Source organism: Phasianus colchicus, chromosome 6 (assembly GCF_987193195.1).
Source record: "Phasianus colchicus chromosome 6, bPhaCol1.hap1.1, whole genome shotgun sequence".
Taxonomy (NCBI): domain Eukaryota; kingdom Metazoa; phylum Chordata; class Aves; order Galliformes; family Phasianidae; genus Phasianus; species Phasianus colchicus.
The window spans coordinates 23,683,131-23,705,502 of record NC_143441.1 but is presented as its reverse complement, the minus strand read 5'-3'; the positions used below and the strand labels follow the sequence as shown (position 1 = coordinate 23,705,502).

Genomic DNA, 22,372 nt, shown 5'->3' with positions numbered 1-22,372 from the left:
GCTTTTAGATCAGGAGTGCTACCAGATTTGAAGTTATGCGACCATCTCTGTGTATGTTTTTTTTTTTTTTTCTCAGATACCATAACCCCAGTGGGGCAAGGGCAACTTGAACAATGACATTCCAGATTAATGTCTAAACTCAAGGACTTCTCCAAAATGAGGCAGAAGAATGAAACAGTGTTTAAGAACACTAGGAGTGGGACCATAGGACTGCTCCTTTGCCAACTCTTCCTCAGAGATCTCAAAGAAACTCAGTGCACCTTCACTTTCTGACCTTTGGCCAGTGATAAACTGCCTTTATCTCAGTACGCGAGGCTTAGCACTGAACCTCAAAACACTGCGATGGTCTTTCATTTGTAAGGACTATAAAGCTGCACGTCTGCATGCGAATGATTAATTAACACTGTACCCTGGATGCTGCCCCCCGGATACTACGTAAGCACCGCACACACTGACATCTCTTCAGAAGCAGCACAAACGAAGTGAGGCCACAGCGATGGCTATGGCTGGCTCTGCACTCAGGGCCTGTAAAGCAGGCACAGCCCCGAGGGGTGACAGAGGCGGCACAGAGGCGCAGCCACCTGCCTGCACACCGCCCTCAGCCCGGGCGGCGGAGCCCGGAAAGGAACGCGATGTCACTGCGGACGGGGCGGATGGCCGCGAGGTGCCCGGGCCGGGCGGGCCGCTCGCACCTAGGCCAGGCGGGGCTTTCCTGACCCGCACACGGCGAGGTACTTTCCGCGCCGCTTAACCTTTGCGTTACTCCCACTCCGCCCCACGGGGCGGAAACTCCGAGCAGAACTCGGAGAGGACGAGAGGAGCGACCAAGGAGAGGCCGAGGGGCCGCTCCCGAGGCGTGGGTGAGGGCCGCCCGCCGCCGGCGCGCTCCGGCGGGAGCGCGGCTCCCCGCTCCCGGCCTGCGCCCGCCTCTCCGCGGCGGCGGGGCGGCTACGAACGACGGAGCCGCGACCGAACAAAGCGACGCGGGCGCAGTGACTTCAGCGCCCCGCCTCCGCCCGCCCCCACTCCGAGCCTGCCCCGCTGCCGTCGCCTAGCAACGGGGGGACCCGCGCGCTCGACGCGCACCGACGGCGCCCCGGGCTGCTGCAGAGCGGCACCGCGCCCGCTGCTCCCCCGTCCAGCGGCGGGTGCTGACGGCGGCTCCGGCCGGGGCAGGGGACGGCGGCGGGCGGCGGCCACCTGGCGGGGGGTGCGCGGCGGGGGCGGGCGGGGGGCGGGCGTTTCCGTGAGGGAGGTGCGGGGCGGGCGGTCGCGCTCCCGCCGCTCGGCCCCGCGCGGTGCCCGGTGCCTCCTCCCCGCGGCCGGACGGAGGGGGCGGCCGGGCGCCCCTTGCGCGCCGGGCTGGAGGCAGATGGAGGCGACCGCTCTCCGCTTACGCCCGGGGCCCCGCCGCCACCGCCGCCGCCGGGAGGGAGCCGCCCTCGGCGGGGCGCGGGGGCGCGGCGGGCGCTGCCCCTGAGATGCGGCGCTCCGCGCCCGCCCCACCGCCTCCCCGCGCCCTACCTGTGCCGGGCCCGCCGCCGCCGCCGCCCCTCCCCCGGCCCCGCCGCCGCCGCCGCCGCCGCCCCCGCGGGGGCCGGGACTGAGCGCGCCGCGCCGCCGAGCCGCGGCCCCGAGGAGAGGGCGAGGGAGCGGCAGCGGGAGCGGCGCCGCATGATGTGGGTGCCGCTGCTGGCGTGCCTCACCGCGGGGATCGTCTCCGTGCCCAAGTGCCAGCGCGGCCCCGGGGCCCTCCTCGGGGCGGTCCGGCTGCTGGCGGCCGTGCCCGGACTCTGCCAGCGCCGTAAGTTGCCGAGCTGCTCTCCGTGCCCTGCCCGAGCGGGACGGACGCTGTGGGGCGGAGGGGATGGCCGGGCGGCCGCGGGCAGGTGGGGCGGCGGGTACCTACGGCGGTAGGGGGGGCGGATCGGAGCGGCCGCTGCTCGCTGCGGGAGCTGCCGGCACGGCCCGGCTGCGGCCGCGGGGCGGGTGGGTGGTGCGGTTCAGCGCTCGGTTTGACAGCGCGGGCTGAAAAATGGGCATGGAGTTCAGGGAGACTGTTTTCCTTTACCTGCTCCAATCGCTGCGCGCTGACAGTCCGCTGGCACCAGCGGTTCTGCGGGCCGTGGAGGCTCGGGTAAAATTGGGGGACGCTTCGAGTTGCGGGAGGGCTGCTCGAAGCTCTGCCGTCAGGTTAGGCCGAAGAGTTTGTGCAGATGCACCTCCTGTGTCAGACAGCTCTCAGGTTAGTCTGGTGTTTCTTCAACGATGCGGCTTCACCGGCAGGGACTGAGAGGCAGATCAAGTTGACAACCACCTTCCCTTTCTTTCCTTTCCCTTTGTGGAGTAAATGCATATTCCGTGCTTGAGCCTGGAGTTAATTTAAAACATTAACTTGAAACCTTTAAAAATAAGATTTGTAACGGGAACAATGCATTAGTCTTAAGTTCCTCCCTACATATGTGACAAATTCATGCCTAATTCAGTGGGATTTGCCCAGTGCTTTTAAAAACAATGGAATAATTTGTTAAGTTTCACAGAATAATTTATTTTGCTCTTTTGGCTTCATAGTTTGAGCTCAAAACCAAACTAAATGTCAATAGGAAAAATAAAATATAATATTATTAAATGTCTTATGAAACATGACAGCTTCATCCAGTATTCCAGATTCTTTTCTGTGCAGTGTAATTGAGTTTAAAAACTAATTGAAACTTTATGGAGAGGAGAGCTCTTTGCCTTAGTGCAGTGGTGTGCTTGGTCCTGGGTGCACAGCAATGCAAATAAGGCATGAGAACAGCATGACATAGGTGAAGACTGTGCGTGGGGCTTTTGCTCCACAAGATGCTTGCTTCCTTTGTTGTGCTTGACAGTGGAAGTGCACATGGGTGGTAAGCTGTGGGCTACATGTTTATTGTGACAACAGCTACCAGGTCCGGCAGTCTGCTGCTCTGATAGATCTTGCTCTCTTCCTCTGCGTTTGAAACTTCTGCTAATTCGTGAAAGCTGAAAGTCTCACTGAATTCTTCCTTTCATGCATAATCACTTTACAGTTTAACCAAGAAGAGTGTTTTGTTTTTCCTCGAGTATATAAATGGTAGAAGTTTGGAGGCTTATTGTTACTATTTATTTTATTTCCTTGTCTGTCTATTTTACTTTTGGCTGTGTTAGCTCTCTGCACCAGCGCAGCACCACCTGAATTCCTTGAACTTCTGCAGTCTGCTGTTAGCAAAGCGCTGGGCAGCAGCTCCATGTACAGCTATTTGGCAGTGCAGCTTTGTTGAAGCAGCCACTCCTCCGTGCTTCTGCCTTGACAGCACTGGGCATGGAGAAGAGCATCACACTGTTCCTGTGCCATCAGAGAGTTCAGATTATTTATGTGCACATTTGGCAGAATTTCTTGCACTGAATCTCCAGTTCTAAGAGGAACTGGAATGAATATGAAACATTCATGGGGCTGAAATGTATTCATTCTTGTTGAAGCATTTCTTGCCCTTCTAATTGAAAAATGTACAGTTTTATGTTACCTGAAGTATTTGTTTTGCAAAATAGAGTTTGAGATGTGAATTACTGCTTGGGTGTAAGTAAAGACAGAGCGTGACCCCTAGTTTGCAGTTAAGAGGAGTGCAGAAGGAAATCTCCCAACACTATAAAGTTGCAAGTCCCAAATTAAAGGTTCTGTAAGCTCAGATAAAAGGTTAGTGTTGTTCCCTTCCACAAAGGGTCCCTTGTTCGCTAAGTCTTACCAAAGGGAATTTACAGTTCACTAAGCCAACTAAAACAAGTACCTGACATAAGAATGGAACTAATTCAAAATTAAATTTGTGTTACAGTGATTTACACAGATCTCATATTTATGATGGGACACAAAAAAAACTGATGAGCTCCTGAAGAATTAAACCAGCAAAGTGAACAGAAGCTGAATTCTGCAGCGAGAGCACGTGTGTGCATTGTGTTAATCGGTTGTATAACTATTCCACTTATGTGCAGACAGTCTGCTCACTTGGCTCTTTCAGAAGCTAACCTCATGCAAGTCTTGCATCTTCTGTATTACCATATAGAGTGCATAGGGCTAAAATGCTGTAGAATGACTGATCCGTCCAGGTTAACAGAGGTCATTGGTTAAAATCCCAGCATTGGGATTTTAGCAGTTTTTACATACATTAAAATTTGAATGCTAAGGTGCTTGATGCTTACAAAACTATCTGGGTTAGTCATTCCTCTATGAAACTCAAGTAAGCAGAGTTTACATGTGATGTGCACCCAGAGATTGGATGGCATGGCGATCTTTATCCTTGATTAAAGAACTGAAGAACAGTCGCATGACAATTCTTTTGCGCAGTCATGGTTGACAAATCTCTTGACATTTTGAAAATTGGCATTTTCAGTCTTCTTCATAGTATCTTTTGGAAAGACCATATGGGGTTTTGGGGAAAGCAGAAGATCTGTGATGATAGCAGGGACAACTGTTAATTGATTTATCCAAATAGCATGACTTCTGTTGCCAAACATAATCCATTACTGTTCTCTCATCTGGCTCTTTGGTAGTTTGCCAGCTTTGACACATCAGATTCTCATGTTCTAGTTACAAAGTTTCATAAATCATTACTGTGTCACTTCTCAATGGAGTAGAAAAAGCCATTCAAACCACACGTGAAAGAACTGATTCTGAGGAGGTGGTCAGGAGATGCCCTCCCTCTCATCCCCCCCAAAAAGCAAACAAACAAACAAACAAACAAAAAATCTGAAATAAATTGTATGTCATGGTAGCTTTAAGCATGTGTCTGTTGATCCTGGGCTCCATCAGAAGAGGGGTGGCCAGCAGGGACAGGGAGGTGATTGTTCCCCTCTACTCTGCTCTTGTGAGGCCCCACCTGGAATACTGCGTCCAGGTCTGGAGCCCCCAGTACAAAAAAGACAGGGAGCTGTTGGAGAGGGTCCAGAGGAGGGCCACGAAGATGATCAGGGGACTGGAGCACCTCCCCTATGAGGACAGGCTGAGGGAGCTGGGCTTGTTCAGCCTGGAGAAAAGAAGGCTGCGGGGTGACCTCATTGCAGCCTGTCAGTACCTAAAGGGAGCCTACAAAGAGGAGGGGAATCAACTCTTTGAAAGGGTGAGTGACAGCAGGACAAGGGGAAATGGTTTTAAGCTGAGGGAAGGGAGATTTAGATTGGACGTCAGGGGGAAATTCTTTACAGAGAGAGTGGTGAGGTATTGGAACAGGCTGCCCAGAGAGGTTGTGGATGCCCCGTCCCTGGAAGTGTACAAGGCCAGATTGGATGGGGCCCTGGGCAGCCTGGTCTAGCATTAGGTGGGAAGGTTGGTGGCCCTGCATGAGGCAGGGGGGTTGGAGATTCACGATCCTTGAGGTCCCTTCCAACCTGGCCATTCTGTGATTCTGTGATTTTCATCCTGTGCCCATTTCTATTTTGGGGCTCAATGAAAGCTGTATTGTATGGGGTACTCGGCATTGAGACAGTTCTGCTTTTCCTAAGTCGTAAAGCAATCCAAGGAGAAGAGAAAACCCATTTTAAATTTCCTGAGCCTGTGTGGGTGATTTGCACCTTAAGGCTATAAGTTCATTTTTGGCAGTAGGTTGCACTTCTGATGAATAGCAAAGAGGAGGTTTACTTACCTGCATGTTGCCAAAGGAGCATATTATGCCAATGGTATGCATAAATTTACTTTGTAGTTTGCACAGTTCTCACCACTTGTTGCAATTTCATATATTTCTTTGGGGTTTTTATTCAATAGTTTTTTATGGTTTTTTGCAAGTTGAATGAAATGATGCACATATAGCATTTACAGTGTTATTGTGCTACAGACGCTGAGATGGTGTGACTGTGGGAAAAGAAAGGAGATGAGAAGTTTACTAAGTTTACTAGAAGAGCAACAAGTATGCTCTTGGTGCACCAGGCAGGTTGCGTTATTATGTCATTATGGACACATTACTGCTGAAGGAAGTAGGGAAGGCAGCTTGAAGTCTGCATGCAGCAGGAATATTGTTCATAGCAATTTGAAGAGGTAGTAACTTCTTTTGTCCTTGAGTTTTCAAGGGCTGGAGCTGCAATAACACCAGAGCAGGTAGGAATTACACTTCATTAATCAAGAGGCCTGGATGAATAAATTTGATTTTCTGTTACAGTTTGAGTTAGATTTATCTCTTCAGAGCATCAGTAGGATGTTAGAATGTAAGCTTTATGGAAACCTAAGGAAATCTCCATCAAATAAATCCTCATCTGTTTATATGTTCAATGTACATAAATAGGACATAAAAACATAGTGCTTCACCATATGCTTCAGTCACTGCAAGTAGCATTTTTCAAGTTCCTGGAAAGAACTTAGTCATAAAATAAGAACATCAAGGAACTTTTCACATGAATGACTCCTGAAGACAAAACCACATCAATTCTAGGTGTTAGTGTAGCTAAGACAACTTCAAAACTGGGAAAGGAAAAGAACAAAACAAAACAACCAATGAGATGTACGTGTTGGGTCTTGGAGTTGGGATAATTAGTATTGCTAATCTACAGTAGAAGTTGTAAGATACCATATTTACAAATTGCATAAATTGCATTGAGTTCTTAGTAGAAGCCAGAGATTTCATATCTTTGCAACAGATCCTCAGTAAGAAGCACTAACTTTGTTAAACAAATAAAATATTTGCTATATACACGAGCTGCTTTTTTTTATGACCAATATGCATCTAAAAAACCTACAGCAAAAACAAGTTTTTTTTTCAGTATTGGGACAGGTGTATCTCATTGATTTAATGAGCTCTGTCAGGAAGGACAGACAGAATGTCTTTGTTTTCAATGTGCTTGGTGTTCTTAAAATACTTTAATGGCACTGAAATTGTTATATTTTCAAGAATTATGTATGCAAATTTCTACTTCCTCTGTACGTGATAGTACAAACATTTTGGTATGAAGATAGTTTCTCAAGCTGAATGTACTGAAAACAAAATTTTAGAGAACATCAATTCCTTTCTGTTAATACACTTTTAAGTCAAATTCTTAAGGTCTCTGTGCTTATAGGTGTGTCCATCTTTTCAACAGAATCTCCATAACTAATTGCTGACTTCTGTCTAACCAGTGGAAAAGATGTAATACTATGTAATACTTCTTTTTGATCTGCTTAAATAGGCATAATTTTTGATGGACAAAATAGGAGGTGGTCTGTTATTTTTCTTCACCACTTGAAATTCATTAAGGAATAACATATATATATATAGTGTGGCTTACATAAATGGACTCAGGCTATTTAGTTTTTGGGAAGGAAGTAGGGCTCTAATGAATTAGTTCACTGTTCACTGTAATGGAACCTTTCTTCAAGAAGAAGAGTCAGCCTCTTGCCAGCCATTCAGGATTCCCTCTTGTTCTGGCGGCAACACCTTTAGCAAAATGTGTTTCAAGATTACATGAATTTATAGCATTAGAAAGCTGCTAAAAATGCAACTTCTCACTGAGTCTGTGTTTTCCTAAACTCAGAAGTTTGCAAAGGTCATAATTGACTACTTTTCTTCATATGTTTTTATGCTTCCCATGACTTCACTGTCATATGCCTGTAGTAATTTCAGCCTGCTATTAACTGTGATGACAGTAATGAGTCTGAAGTATTTATAATTACCAAAAGAGATGAAGAGATGGATTTGAACTATAATTATCAGAGGAGGAAAATTCTGTAGCTTCAGGCAGGTGGAATAATGTTTCTGGGTGCTGGATTTTTATTTTTCCTAAGGGCTCTTCTCTGCTCAATGGCTTGGATGTTGTTAGCAGCACTATGTTATTGAGTTCCAATCTTAAGAACTTCAGAATTTTTGGTATTTTGCAGTTGTTGTAGCTGTGTTATGAATAGAGCTGCATGATGTATAGTGGCATCTCAAAAGTCATCCAAATCTGATTAAACCAGTGACTCCTCTCTCCAAAACAAATTCCCTTCCTTCTCAGTGTTTAAGTGAGTGAGGCATAGTGAATTCCACTTGCTGTACTGTAATTAAGAATATGATTTATGTCCACTTCATCTCCGCAGGATGACAGGTTAGTTCTGTGCTGAAGACAACTTGTTTCCTTGACATGGGAGGTTCTTGCTGGACATCTGGAAGTTAAATGGAGCAAGATTCCCATCTCCTTGTACAAACAGGACTCCCAGGAAATAAAAAACTTGAGGCAACTTTCATTCTGGCATGAATGGTATAAAATGATCTAAATAAAACCAGTGACTTAAGCAAGCAAGCTCTTCCAATCTAAGCAAAACTTTGAATTGCATTTTGCAGTCAAAACTGTTGTGATGTGAGTTCAGAGCGTGAAATAAATAACTACCTGTTTGAAATCTCAAAGCTGCATGTTTGAAGGCTGTCCCTTACAGAGCATTTAAACTGCACCTGCAAGGCATTCACATATGTGAGTACTTACTTGCAGAACTACAAGCAGAAGCTTGCAATCAAACAGTGTATGTTCACCAGTAGTTAGAGTTAGTATGCAAGTCTGCACATTTTACAGCCTGCAGTCATGTTTTTTACCTACAAATTCTAAGAACCTAAAAGGCTTATGATGTAAACCTAAAATGGAGGTCGGGCACTGCCTGCTCCTAGACAGGTATGATTGCTATTTTCTATTTTTTCTTCTTCTTTTTTTTTTTTTTAACGTTTGTGAACAACATGTGTGTCTTTTGTTTCAGAAAGTTAGTTTTTCATTATTCATTTAAAAGATTTTTGTGTTCCTCCAGTTTTTATGTTTATATTTGGAAAAACACTGCAGTTTAACTTGTCTTTGAAGGACTCATGCTTCAGCTGTTAATCATCAAACTGTAGCTTGAGTGTCTTGTGCTGTGTTATCACAGTTATTTGAAATACGACAATGGTTTCTGCATTCAAAGAGAATAAAAGTAACAAAAATAATTTTAAAAAAAATTCCAGAAAGCTTTTACCACATTCCATTGTTCTCATGTCCAATGACTACGTTTGAAGATTCAAAACTATTGAAAAGCAAATTACTGAAATAACAAAGAGCTAACACATTGTATTCCTGAAGGCAATAACATTTTTTAATACCCCTACTGAATGTATCTTCCTCCAGAAGCTGGGATCCTCCAGAAGATGAGCATCACACACTACAAGTCCACAAGAGAGGTGGTTACCTTCTTTGATACCAGTCTTTAATTTCATATTCTTGAGGTTTTCTAATTCTGAGTGCAATCTAATTCATGCTCAGTGTTTTTTTTTAACTTTGGCTTGTCTTCTTTTTATACTAATATACACAGTTATTTGGGTTTATATGCAAGCACATAGTGAATTGAGGCTTTTGTTTTGTTTTAGGAGAAACTTCTATAAAGAATAATTTGGTTATCATTTTGTTCTTGAGGGTCTGGTTCCTGTAGATATTCAGCTTTGAGTATTACAGCCTGGAGTATGAAATAAACTTGTCCCGGTCTATAATGTATACACATAACAACTCAGCAGAGCAAGTTATTTGCATTGCTGCATTCCTGTGGACTAAGAACCAGTGGATCAGATGGTCTGTGATGATGCTTCTTGTGAAGAAATAGCTCTGAGCTATTCTATGTTGCTGATGAGCTACTTGCCAGTCATGCTTGCTAAGACAGAACCAGTGCAATCAGCCCTGAGGTCCAGCAGCAGCAGTTTTAGGCTTTGTGAGAGCAGCATGACTGTGTCCAAGCTGGCCAATTCCTAGGGAGATCCTAGCATCTGGAAATGACGAGAGTATAATGATTCCCATGTCCATGTTCTATCCTTGAAAACAGGGGAATTAACACAGCTCCACACATCCTGAAGCTCCCTTTAAATAAAAGGATTTAATTTAAAAAAAAAAAAAAAAAAAGAACAAAAGAAAAAAGAATTCAACCTTCTGCTTCCTTATGCTTTGTACTTTTACTGGTGTAAAACAATGCAAAACTGTGCAAACGGCTATCAAACCTGTGCCATAAAAGCTAATGGCTGTTGGAAACAAGTCCAGTTCTAATGGTATAATCAGAGTAAATTGTTCTGTGTGTTTTTACTTGACAGAGGCAGAAGAGATTGGCTTCAGAAGCTAAATAGTCTTTGACTCATTGTTTGCAGTCATGGGTTGCATTAACAAAATTTAACCATCTCCTATAAAAGCAGGAAGTTTCATGGAAAGGAGAGGCTGCAAGTAGAATTGGACAAGAAACAAAAATTGTGTGTTATGAAAAATTTCAAGGTTACAGTCCTTGTTTTCATTCTGTATTGTGGCTTGGGAACAAAGTCGATCCGGAGTACTCAGTAGCAGTCTCCCACATTCAAGGTCATATTTGAGGCTGCAATTTGATGTGTTTGTGAGCCCCAACTGCTATACCAGCAACTATTTTTGTAGCACTTTTTCTGAAACACTATGTGCAGCTTTCTGACAAAAAGAAGAAATTCTCTATATGAGCTCTATGCATTATTCTCAAAAACTAGAGTCTATATGAATCTGTATGAGGTTTCTATTCTCAAAGTTTCCTTTTGAATGTTGTGCAATATTCACATCACTGAATCTCCCAGAGAGATGAGGCTAAGGAAGATGTTTGTAGGCACAGGGAAGTGTCAGGAGTATCTCCTTGAAGCCTTGCCTCATTCCCTAATTCTGGAAGCGTGCACACCCCATACACACATGCTGGAAAACCCCATCCCATGTGCCATGATGCAGTATTCAACACCAGAACATCTGGCTTCAATGTTACACATCCTAGCCTTTGCAACCATGTCCTTTTCTGTCAGAGCTTTCCTAACACTGTGTAATAACGCTGTAGAAAAGGGACTCTCCTTTTTCCTCATCTCTCTTTGCCTTATTCAGCTGATACCCAGCATCAATTCTCCCAAGTGGCATCGTTCACAGCTTGCACAGTATTGCATAAATAGTCTTGGGTTTGTCTCTGCACAGTTTGCACAGGCATGAGCTGTAGTGTAGTAAGGCAGACTGCTGCAATACTTGACATTCTGATGGCCCTTTACTGTTGTGACTTCCAGTAAAACCCTTCATGCTCATAGATCAATATGTTCTTGTGGTAATGTGGAAGAATAAGGAGTGGGAACCCATAGTGGCCACCAGGACTCGCTCACTAGCAATGCCTAGATGTGTTTGTATACTTCTTGTTTATGTGTCATATTTATCTCTTATCTTTATAACTACATCATGGTTTTATCTTTCAGGGTATCCTGCTTTTCTTTCAAGAAACACTGCACCTCTTGGTTATTATTATTTTTTTTAATGACCAATAGAAAAAGAATGTCAAAGGTGGCAGAGTTTTATTGTTGTTGTTGTTTGATCGATTGTTTAAGGGAAAGGTGTTTTTATTCACTTGCCATGTTTACACAAGTATATTTCCAGGGCTTGGGATTTAATCGGTAGGGGTTGGCTTCTTCTCTTCAGGTAACTAGCAAAAGGCCAAGAAGGAATGACTTCAAGTTGCAGCAGGGGAGGTTCATATTGGATATGAGGAAAAATTTATCCTCCAGAAGAGTGGTGGTGCAACAACCGCTGCCCAGGGAGGTGGTGGAATCCCTGGAGGTGTTCAAGAAATATATAGATGTTGTACTAAGAAACATGGTTTATTGTGGTAGGTAGACGGTCAGACTAGGTGATCATAGAGGTCTTTTCCAACCTAATGATTCTGTGATTCTATGGTTCTATGAACAATGCAGGTCATGTTTTGCACCTTTCTTTTACTCACCTCATTTTTCTTAGAAAATACACATCTTATATACTCAGGTTCTGTATCTGGGCTCCTTTTGCTGCTTCTCTTGCTGGTAAAATGTTTTCAAATCTGTACAGCTTCATTCTTGTTTAAACAAAACAGGAGAGTAGAAAGCAGAAAAATTGTCTGGTAAGTTCGTTCAAGTAATCTTAGGAATTTATTCTGAATAACAATAGATTAGAATTTTCAAACTGAAATATTTTTGGACAAAGGAGAGGACCTCCTGTTCAGAAGAATACCTTGTTACCCTCTTGGGAAAAAGTGGTGACAAAGCATGGTTTTGAAGCATGACATTGTACATCGGGGGCAAAGAGACTGCTTATTGCTTGCTTGGAAAAAGGGGAGATGAAGCCCTAGTTCCAGGATTAGGTTTTAGGATTGGCGGTTAAAGCACAGCCTCTCATTTTTTCCTTGTAATCTGAGTAAGAAAGTGTCAGACATAATAATCATGGAAAAAAATTCCCACTCTAACATTTTTACAATGCTTTTCATTGTATCTGTGCGTTCAGCCAAAGTGCATGGAGAAGCTGCACATTAGCTAGGGCAGCTCCTGGCTGCCCAGTGTAGGAGTTGCCCCGTGCATCTCCCAAGGAAGGGCAGAAAGGGGGAGGTGGTTGCAGTGTACTGTGTGAGCTGCAACATCCCTCAGAAGCGAGGCTCTGTTCTGGTTGCTGAAGGTACATTATCAGAAGAGATGGGCAGCCAGGCTGACGGTTGACATAGAACAAGATTGGATGCAGATTTTAAGGGTAAAAAATGTATAGACGAGATAATGTTGTATCTTACCTTAAGTAGTACTCAACAGTCTGAGGACCATGATCAGGAAGTATAAACTGCTAGTTATTTTTTGGCTTTCTGTTTTAAGAAAGCAAAGAGTGCGCATTCCAAAAACAGCAAAAACGTGCAACTACAGCAATGTCAATAAACATCTCAATTCTTGGATGTACATGAACAACATGCTGGCTGTTGGAAAACCTGTTTAGTATTCACTCCAACCCTAGGACACATTATTATTATTATTATTATTATTATTATTATTATTATTATTATTCCTATTCTCAGATAAATGCTCTGATCATGATAAAGTTATTTTCATAATATGGAGGTAGGATGTGATTATAACATATACGATCCTTGTCTAGTCTCGATCCTTTTTGTTGCTGAAATTTAGGCTTGTCCTACCTGTGCTTAGTAGCTGGAGCACAGTTGAGTGAATGTGGGGGAGGCAAGAAAAGAGCAGGTTAACCTCCAGCACTCATTTTTTATTATATGCATATGCCTGTGCAGTTCCCAGCACAAAGGTTGGCCCTTGTTGAAAATAGCTTTTGGCATACATCAGTTCTAGTGAAGCCAGTAGAAACTTGCCCTTAGCTTTGGCTGAACAGTAACTCAGTCTTGTCTGGATTCTGTTTTTGGTGAAGTGGCAGGAAAAATCTCAGTTCTTTGTTAAGCCAACTCATATAAAAATGTTTCTTGCTCTAGCATGTGATTTTTAAAATAAACTGAGAAGTTTATACTGAATCAGTTAAGGTTTTAGAGTACATTTATAACCAAATAATAAATATTCGGTGAATGAAAGCATTTCCATAAATGTTACTGCTATAAGGGATTGCATACTTTGGAACTATAGTAGTGATGTAGCCAGAATGTGTCTCAGGCACTAATAAACCTTTTTCAAGTTTCTCTTTATTCCAAAAAAATCATTTTTTGGAGCCAATGGCACCAAGCCGGTCAGTTGCCAATGCATGACTTCACGTTGCAAAAATGGAGCTCTGAGTCTGGAGAGCGATCTGCAGAGAGATTTGCATCTAGCAGTACTGTGCACCTCATTTGGTAAAGTATTTCATCTTCCTTGATCACCCTGAAAACCTACACTGGATTTTGAGATCTTTTCTTCTCATTTATCAGTTTAGAATGACACAAAAGAAACCATATCTTTTAACAGATAGGCTACATTTATAAACTAAATCAGACTTCAGTAGATTCAGTGTCTGCCTAACTCATACAGATAAAAAAGATTCAGCACCAAACCACACACAAAAAAATCTGTGGCAATTATATTTCAGACTGTTTTTTAATGGAAATACTATACCTGTTCCACTCATGGACACTTCTTAGTGTGTGCGTATTACAGTAAGACGTGAATGTCTTGTTACATCGTCAACAGTTTTTAGAAGTGTGAGAATTTGTGAGAGTACATTGTCTGTGTTATGCAAATAGGATTATATGCTTTCAGATCAGAAATTATTATAAGGAATGAATTAAGTCAAACTCACTGTTTTGTTTACTTTGGCTTACTGGTTGTGATGACCAGGAGTTGATTTGTCTTATTCATCTTTTTAGCTAGATACAGTAGTCTCTCACTTTGTTTTTGTCAACAGTTTATTAGAATAGTTCTTTCTCCTAGGGTGGCTGTTGCTTGGTTGCTAGCCTCAAAGTTCATGGCATCATCTCCCTGTTCTGCCCCATCCTACTCTTTAACCACTGCGCTGCAAATCAGCAGTTTTTGCCTTTTCTTGTTGCTTCTACTGAACCCACCTTTCTCTTTCACTTGGCATTCAGCTGTGGAAGATGGAAGTGATGCTTCTGACCCAAGAACAATTACATTCCTGTTAGTTGAACTCCTTCAGCAACTCTTCATCTGGCCTTTGTGCCTACTTGTGGCTAGGAGCAGGTCAGTGTTAAGCTCCACAGCTCTGTGAATGTCTGCATCAACCTGGGATCCTTCTATTGCTCTGCCCCATGTCTGCAGTAACTCCTTCATGGACTCCAGCTCTGTTCTTTCTGACCCCAGCACATTACTGTTACCATTTTCTTACACATGCAAAGTTTTCTTGCATCAGTGCTGAAAGAGCTTTCTTGCATACCCTATCCAAATAAAACTTGCTATGTTTGTTTTTACAATAAGCAAAAACCTTTTGGATTTTGTTTTGCCTTTTTCTCTCCCCCTAGCAACCCCTCCAGCATTTATCCCTGCCTACCTCTTTTTAAATATAATTTTTCTTTTCCAGTGCCTTCCTAGGCTCCTTTCTTGTTTGTTTTCTTTTGTTTATTCGTTTTGTTTTACTTTTTTTTTTTTTAAATCACATCTGTAATTATTTTTTCTTTCTTTCATATGCATTTCTTGTGCTGAATTCATGGTGTAAATTGTAAACAGCAGTTTATATGAAGTATCAGTCTGACCTTTGAAATCAATGGAATTGCTCCAAGCCTGTTATCAGTGTAATGTTGCAATTGTGCTTTATTAAGCTTTTCTGTCTTGCTAGTACTTATGGTGGTGCATATGTTGCTGATGGCAATAATGTGCAAGCTATGATTAGTTCCTTGAATCATCTGTTATTCAGAGGGCCAGCTCAATAGGGAATCTCATCTTTAGATGCATAGCTGAAATTGGTTAAAGAAAGATCTAAAAAAAAAAAAGGAATTTTAGTAAATGCGATCCTAATGCTGCCTTTCACTGTGTGAAGTTGCTCTCACTGCTCTAAAAAGGGAGATGGTTTGCATTGTGGCAGGTTGGAAAGAAGTAACCTGAGAGACAGCACTTGGTCACAACTTTGGATGACAAGCTTTTCTCCAACTGCTTTGATGTGGTGATATGCCTTTTATCATAGTGGATTAGTCAAAAGATGTAGACTTTCCAGTATGTAGTAATTCATTTTATTTCGTTTCCAGTGTGTTGTATGGCCATATGGTAATCCATGCTGAATGTGCCACTGAGTAGTGGAGTGGCACCATGCTGCTGTGCTCTGACAGGTCATATCCTGCACCTTCCTCATGGCTGCTGTCAGGGCAATTCTCACACAAAAGAAAAGGGCATCTCTTCTCTTCTGGCTGCTAGCGTTTCATAGCAGAAACACAAAAATACTAGTAAGATAAGCAGTGACCTGTCAGGCACAGGTGTAAAGAGGTATGAAGGGCTTTACCCAAAGACCTGCTGTAGGCACAGCCTTTTTGTTGTTGGTAGTGCAGAATTGTCTTCAGTCTGTGACACACTTGGATAAGTTTGAGTTGACTTCTGCAAAGAAAAAAAAAGAAGAAATCTGCCTCTTCTGGGAAACTATTCATTCCAGTATATGTAGGGGGGAAATATTATAGAAGGTGAGAAAATATTTTGGGTTCCGTGAAGAGTGAATAATGAATAACTCAGACAAGTGTAAATAACTTAAAATGAAAATGTCTACAAAGAGATAAGCTACCTGGTAAACATGTTTCGTTGGGCAGTAAATCAGCCAAAGATAGATTTTCACTTCAAAGTTATTTTATGTCAGGATTTTAAAAATTTGGCCTTGAGAATGAATTTTATACTATCTGTACATACAGTTCTAAACTGTAGATACCAAAAGTGCTGTAAATATTCTCTCAGCAGGCTGCTTTTGTTCTGTTTTACTTCTGTTTGGATACGTTGTCATCGCTCTTAATCTGGTGAAGCAATTTTTGAAATCTTGGTTTGAAATTAGGTATTTTACAATTCCCCCATACCTTCATAAATCATTAAATGTTTGGTTTTGTATTTCATTGCAGCGGAAAACAGATGTGCCACTTCAAATGCAGTCACATGTACGAAGTGTCTTGCTCTGGGTCCAGAGTGTGGATGGTGTGCTCAGGAGGTATGGCATTTTGCTTACTTATTTTTTACTTTACATTTTAGCTGCTCATGATCTTTATAAAGATAAAAGATTTCTAAACTGTGAAAATAATAGTGAGAAATAACAGGAAAATCTTTAAATGTCCTCTGGACACAGCACCTGGAGAAATCATGTGAATTATATTTCATTTCCAAAGGAGAAAATACAATCTTTTATTTGGAAAATTGCAGTAATTTTAAATAAAGTGAGAACTTTTTAATGTGTTCCATCTGCTTTGTAGACAGGTTTGGCAGGTTTATAATAACTTTGAGAGTTCAGAAGTTTTTGGCATCAAAATTAAAATTACTTATCAGTAATTTGTATTAAGTCCTCATATATCAGAGCAAGTCTATACATATGTATCTATTGTATTTAGCAAGAGTGGAGTTAGCTTTGACTTCACCATATTTTATGTCCCCTGTCACAGATAGAAAAAAATGATGCTTTTCTATTTTGACATCTGAAACTATTGGTTCTGAAACTCGTCATGGAAGATGAATCTCAGATAGGAAGAATTAAGTTGAAATTGGTATTGCTTTGGCAACTGTGAGAATATGTTTGGTTTTTTTGTTTGTTTTTGTTAGAGAAAAAAACAACATGTTTATGTGATTTCAAGTAATGTTGGACTATTTAAGCAGTTCAGAGGAGCGAAGTTTTTAAGAATGTCGCTGAGTACTGCAAGCTAATATGCTCTTCAAGGTCGTGTGCAAATCATTTCTTGTGTCTTTCAGGTTAGCAGAGAAGGCAAATAAATTCCTAGGGAGTGCATAGAAGAGATAAAGAGCGTAAAGCACTAGCATAACTTTATCTGAGATATATTGTCTTAGAATGGTTATCTTAGTCTGAAACAAGTGTTAATAATGCAAGGATGAATAGAAGCAGGGAGAACTTGTTGTCCATGAGTTCTAGGGCATATGTACATGGCACAATGGCTTACAATGTGGAGTGGTCCCTTATTTTCACGTGACATCGTTACTTACAGAAGGCACAATTTTATCCTGCCAGGTCTGTGTTTACCATGGAGTAGTACTTCTTAGCCTTCTACAGTTATGGGGCTGTAGAAGGTTTCTTTTAAACAGATGCTCAGATCTGACTGAATTTGACTTCTGCTCTGCTTCTTGTGCCTCACTTCTCACGTCAGTCCTAAGAACTTTCATGGAAAGCAGGGGTTTCTCAAACTTCTTTACATCGTGCTTTGACAGTCAGTTCACCTATGCATCATCCATGTTTGTGGACTGTAAAATCGATATTAATTCAGATAGAAATTTTTCAGAGTAAAGTTACAGGAGCAGTTTTCAACTTAGTACGGCTGTTTCATCTGCCTATATTATAATAATAAAAGCAGCCATAAAGAACCCTTGAGATTCTTTGATTTTACATCCCCACACAGTGAACTTCAGAAAATGTTATATGTCAGTTCATTTCCAGTGATAACAGTGAGAGTGAATAAGTTTTTTTGATATTTAAAAATCTATCTTTGTGAAATTTATGTAAATCATGAAGGGTATATTAGTAGGAGAGACCTACGAGAGTAGTCTCTGTTGTGTACATTGAAGAAGGTTGTGAAAAAATAGTATCAGAGGTACACCACAAAAAACAGTAGGAACTTAGAAAACAAGCTACAAGACTGACAAGTCTTGTTCTTCAGAGGCTTTCTCCAGTCTTTTCAGAGTCTGAGTGACAATTTATTCTCTATTACAGAGTGGGCTGTATGCATTTTTTGATTGTTTATTTTCCCCATCTGCCTCTGAAGTATCAGAGATTGTCCATTGTTTGGTCTCCAGCTGTGGCTGCAATGGATTAATGGCTTCAAAGAGCACAAAGGATCTTGTCAAGCCTTTTTTATTCCTTGCATGATCAGGATCATGCTAATCACCAGATTTGTGGTCAGGAAGGAATTTTGCACTGGTTCATGTTGGCACAATCTTGGCAGCTTTGCTGTTTTCTGCTTCTGAGATCATTCTACTTCTAACCATTTTTCTGTTGTTACAGAGACTTTTTTCTTATTGGTGGCATCTTAAACTCTTCAGTCCTGCTGTACATAAATTCCTCTTTCTAGAGATATAGTCCAGCTGGTCTTTCACTTTTGTGCAGGCTACAGGGTAAAGTTTAAAAATCTGTGATTGTCAAATTCAGGTTAGAGAAATGTAAAACTTTTACTGCAGCTTTTACTTTTAAATAGTAGCCTAAGATTACTCTGACAGTAAATATGCTTAGAAATCATGCGAATGACATTTTCTTGGTGGAACTAATTCATAGCATAGCACAGAACATTTTTTACTACAGTGACAGTACATAGTTTCCTTTTCCTCCAAAGTCATCTTGTTCTGTTTGTACAAAATCTTCTTTCTCACACAGAAGTTTTGTCCTTTATAGAAAAATAGTCATTGTAGCAATTAGGTTAACAGCTAATTTAAATATTTTGACATTACTCTTATTTAAAACATATGGCTTCCATGAACTACTTTTATTTATGCAATTATAGTAGCATGTTTTATTGTTTCAAAGACTGTTAGTTTGTTTTTCTCTTTCCTTTGAAGATACTACAGTTGGGGTTTTTTCATCTCAAATTTTTTGTACTCTTTATCTCTCATAAAACAGGATTTCATGGCTGACTCAACACAGAAGGGACGCTGTGACACTGTTTTCAACTTATTGAAAAGAGGCTGCCAGTCAGATTTTGTAGAAAGCCCCACAGTTCATGTTACAATACCCAGTGACCAAGAAACAAATACACAAGTGACTCCAGGAAGAGTTTCAGTCCAACTGCGTCCAGGTTGGGTTTTCTTTAATACATTGATATTATAGTCAATTAAAACACAGCACAATAATATTTAAATACATTTTGAAAAGAAATTGCTGGAATCATCGTCTTGAAGAATGATGCTATGACATTACAGTGTATGTGTAATGTGTGGCTTCCATGGTCAAGTACAGTCTTCAGCAAGAAGCGTTTCTGTGAAACACAGTTTAAGGTGAAAATAATGCAAGTAGTGAGTGGAAAAGGGATCTTAGGCAGTCTTTTCTGTTTTCTGTTATGATTTTGTAATTCTTTTTCTTTTCAAACCTAATTTTCCCTTACATCCATATAAAATGTGTTCCTTACTGTAAGCAAAGTGGACTAAAATTTCTAATTTATAAATTAATATTTTGATAAGCTTCTTTATTATTTGCTTATGCCTAAGTGCATTGACTAACAACTGTGAAGACAGCCAATGTGAAAGAGAGGACTGGACTTGTAAAGAAGACTTAGATATTCAACACTTAATGTTTCATTTAAAACACATGAGGCACCTGGCCCTGACAGAATCTGTGTCCTTTTATGGATTTGTGTCTTTTTAGTATACCTCTATTTGCCCTATACTGAACTGATCAATTTTTGGTAGAAAAATGCTTAGTTAATATGAGAAGTCTGAATTACTTTTGTATCTTGCTGATTTTAATTGTGTAAAAGATCAGGGGTTTTTTTATTAGGAATTTTTTGTTAATTGCAAGGAAAAAGAAAGGAACTGCAGGAGCATAAAGCACTAAGTAACTCTAGTTTTCTGTCTTTATAATGATAAAACTGGAAAAGTAATGTCACCACTTCTTCTCCTTTCCCTAGTCTCCATTCAGAGAAGTGACTGATAACCCGCTTTGCACTGAGTCTGAGTCATGGTATCGGGAACTGAGCTAGCTCTAGAAATGTCTGCTATTGCATTTATTTCTGAAGGCTATGACACAACTAGATTCATAGAAAACAATTTGCTTTCTAAACTTGGGCTTAATTAACCATTTTGCCAGTAGTGAAACTAAGCTCAGGGTTCCATAAATTGTGCTGAAGCTTTTGCTTGAAGGAAACAAATACAGAAGAATAACATTTCATATATAGAATTCTGCCTGCATTTTAATCCTTAGGGAAATTCACTGATATACAGTGACAGTGGGACAAATATAAATTTTTTACAGTAATCAGACCAAAGATGGTTTTGTTTTGATTCCATTTTTTCATCACTATTTACAAGAATCCCAACTATAATGAATGGGAGAAAATACAAGTTGTATTTGCTGTATGAAACCTGGTTATTTACAAAAGAAATAGTTCAATTTACATTGGCAAAGAGGAAACAGAAATTACAATATACTGAAATTCTGTTTTCTTCATGTCAGACCCAAAAAAGATACATCTTAAAATATTTGGCAGTGTTATGTTTGAAGAATATTGGAAGAAAAAATATTTAGGTAGCCTATTTAAAATGTACTTTGCATGCTTAATATTTCTGGGTCAGATCTTTGATAGAATTTGACACACCTAACAGATGAAATGAGTCTGCAGGAAATACAGACAGTTATTATCTTGAGATGAAAGGAGAGGACCATTTTTTTCTATTTTTTTTTCAATATTAAAACCTGCTTTGTTTACTTTCGTTTTGATCCTACTGAGTTTTCTCATCAAGTCTGTGGGAACAAATTGGTCTAAGCTTGTTGTTTAACTTACCTGAGTTCTTCAGGCTGTGCTTTTGTCAAGAAATGTACAGCTTTATGCACACATGATAGGCTGTTTGCAGGATACGTTGATATACTTTCAATCGTCAGCCCTGAAGTGAATGACCACAATTTGTATGCAAATCTGTGTCCTTTTTCAGTTGTAACTGCTATTTGGTTCAATGTAAAAGGGATTGCATAACCAGGAATTTAGAAGAAAGTAGGGAGAAGTCAGATTTTCACAGAATGCTCCTGTGAGAGGAAAAAAAGCAAGATGTTTTCTAAGAAGAGTTCCCTTATGGCTTATTTTTGAACTATGCTTCAAGGTTTCATTGACTCTTGGGAGGTTTTCTTATTTCCTTGTTTTTCTTTTTGCTGACACAAATACTTTGTGCTGAGGTTGCTGGAAAGTTAATACATTTTTAAGAGTGTATGTTGAAAAATAGTACCTTAATTTATTTATTTCCTTTGAATCAGGAAGTGAAGCAAGCTTTATATTAAAAGTTCATCCTCTGGAGAAGTACCCTGTGGATCTTTACTATTTAGTTGATGTCTCAGCTTCTATGCATAACAACATAGAGAAATTAAATTCCGTTGGATTTGCTTTATCTAAGAAGATGGAAAATATTTCTCTTGATTTTCGACTTGGATTTGGATCTTATGTGGATAAAACAGTGTCACCCTATATTAGCATTCACCCAGGTAGAATCCATAACCAATGCAGGTATGTAATCTTTTTATAGTTACTGTAGAACTGAGAACTGATTTAATTACACAAATATGCATTATGTGTATGTATTTTAAAAGCTCTCTAGAGTCTGCTTCACTATACTAGGAGTCTCCAGCAAAGTTCCTAAAAAATACTGAAAATTATTATTCAGTGTTTACTTCTGAAATATCTGGTGAATGGTTTTTAAAAAGTTTGTTGCTGTATAAGAAAAAATGTGCAATGTTTTCTTTATAAAAACAAGCCTTCTTTAGTCTGTTTGAATAGGTTATATAATTTTATAGCAAACTGTTATATTCTCAGTGAATTTGGATATATGTTGCATAGATTTATTGCAAAAAATGATACTTTCTGACCAAAGACTTCTCTTCTGGTGTATGGTCCTGCATTCATTAGCTCTTTTCTTCAAAAGGCTATTTTTGTCGATGTGATGCAGTTTCTTTCTTTCACTTATTGAACAAAAGAAATCCTTTTATTCAATTCTACCATTATTGTATGAACAAACTCCCATTTTAAATGAGAAAGGTGTTCTGGCTTGAATTTCTTTTTTCATGTCCTTTATTCCTTGCATTCAACACATAGGTTGAGGAATCACTTTGGAAATGTTCTAGAAGACACAATTATTCACATTAAATTAAAATTTCTATAATGCATAATACTTGGTAAAGCACATATTAACTGCTTGCATCTTCTTGCTTGTTATAATCTTTACTGGGAAGATATGACTCATGGTTCCATGAAGTCCATGAGCATCTTGGTTTTTTTATTCCAATGATTTTTTAATTTGGTGTTAGTGGTGAAATTACCTGGATGGATATAAAACGTCAGTGTTTGAAGTGGTAA

General features: G+C 40.6%; 1 protein-coding gene across 7 annotated transcripts in view; it reads left to right on the top strand.

The window, feature by feature from the left end:
* Positions 1–662: 662 nt before the first annotated feature.
* Positions 663–22,372, top strand: part of ITGB8 (integrin subunit beta 8) — a 51,729-nt gene continuing 30,019 nt past the window's right edge. For 3 of the 7 annotated variants that reach the window (XR_004166468.2, XM_031590077.2, XM_031590079.2), the window contains exons 1-4: positions 1,602–1,804; positions 16,235–16,320; positions 18,940–19,114; positions 21,280–21,526. Coding sequence is in view for 6 of the 7 variants with exons in the window: in XM_031590077.2 (XP_031445937.2) it covers positions 1,675–1,804; positions 16,235–16,320; positions 18,940–19,114; positions 21,280–21,526 (638 nt within the window). In the remaining variant the exon portion in view is untranslated. Of the gene's footprint in view, positions 732–1,593; positions 1,805–8,029; positions 8,596–13,345; positions 14,388–16,234; positions 16,321–18,939; positions 19,115–21,279; positions 21,527–22,372 lie in introns of those variants that run through there. The other 4 variants (XM_090142696.1, XM_090142698.1, XM_031590078.2 and 1 more) reach the window with 4 other exon arrangements.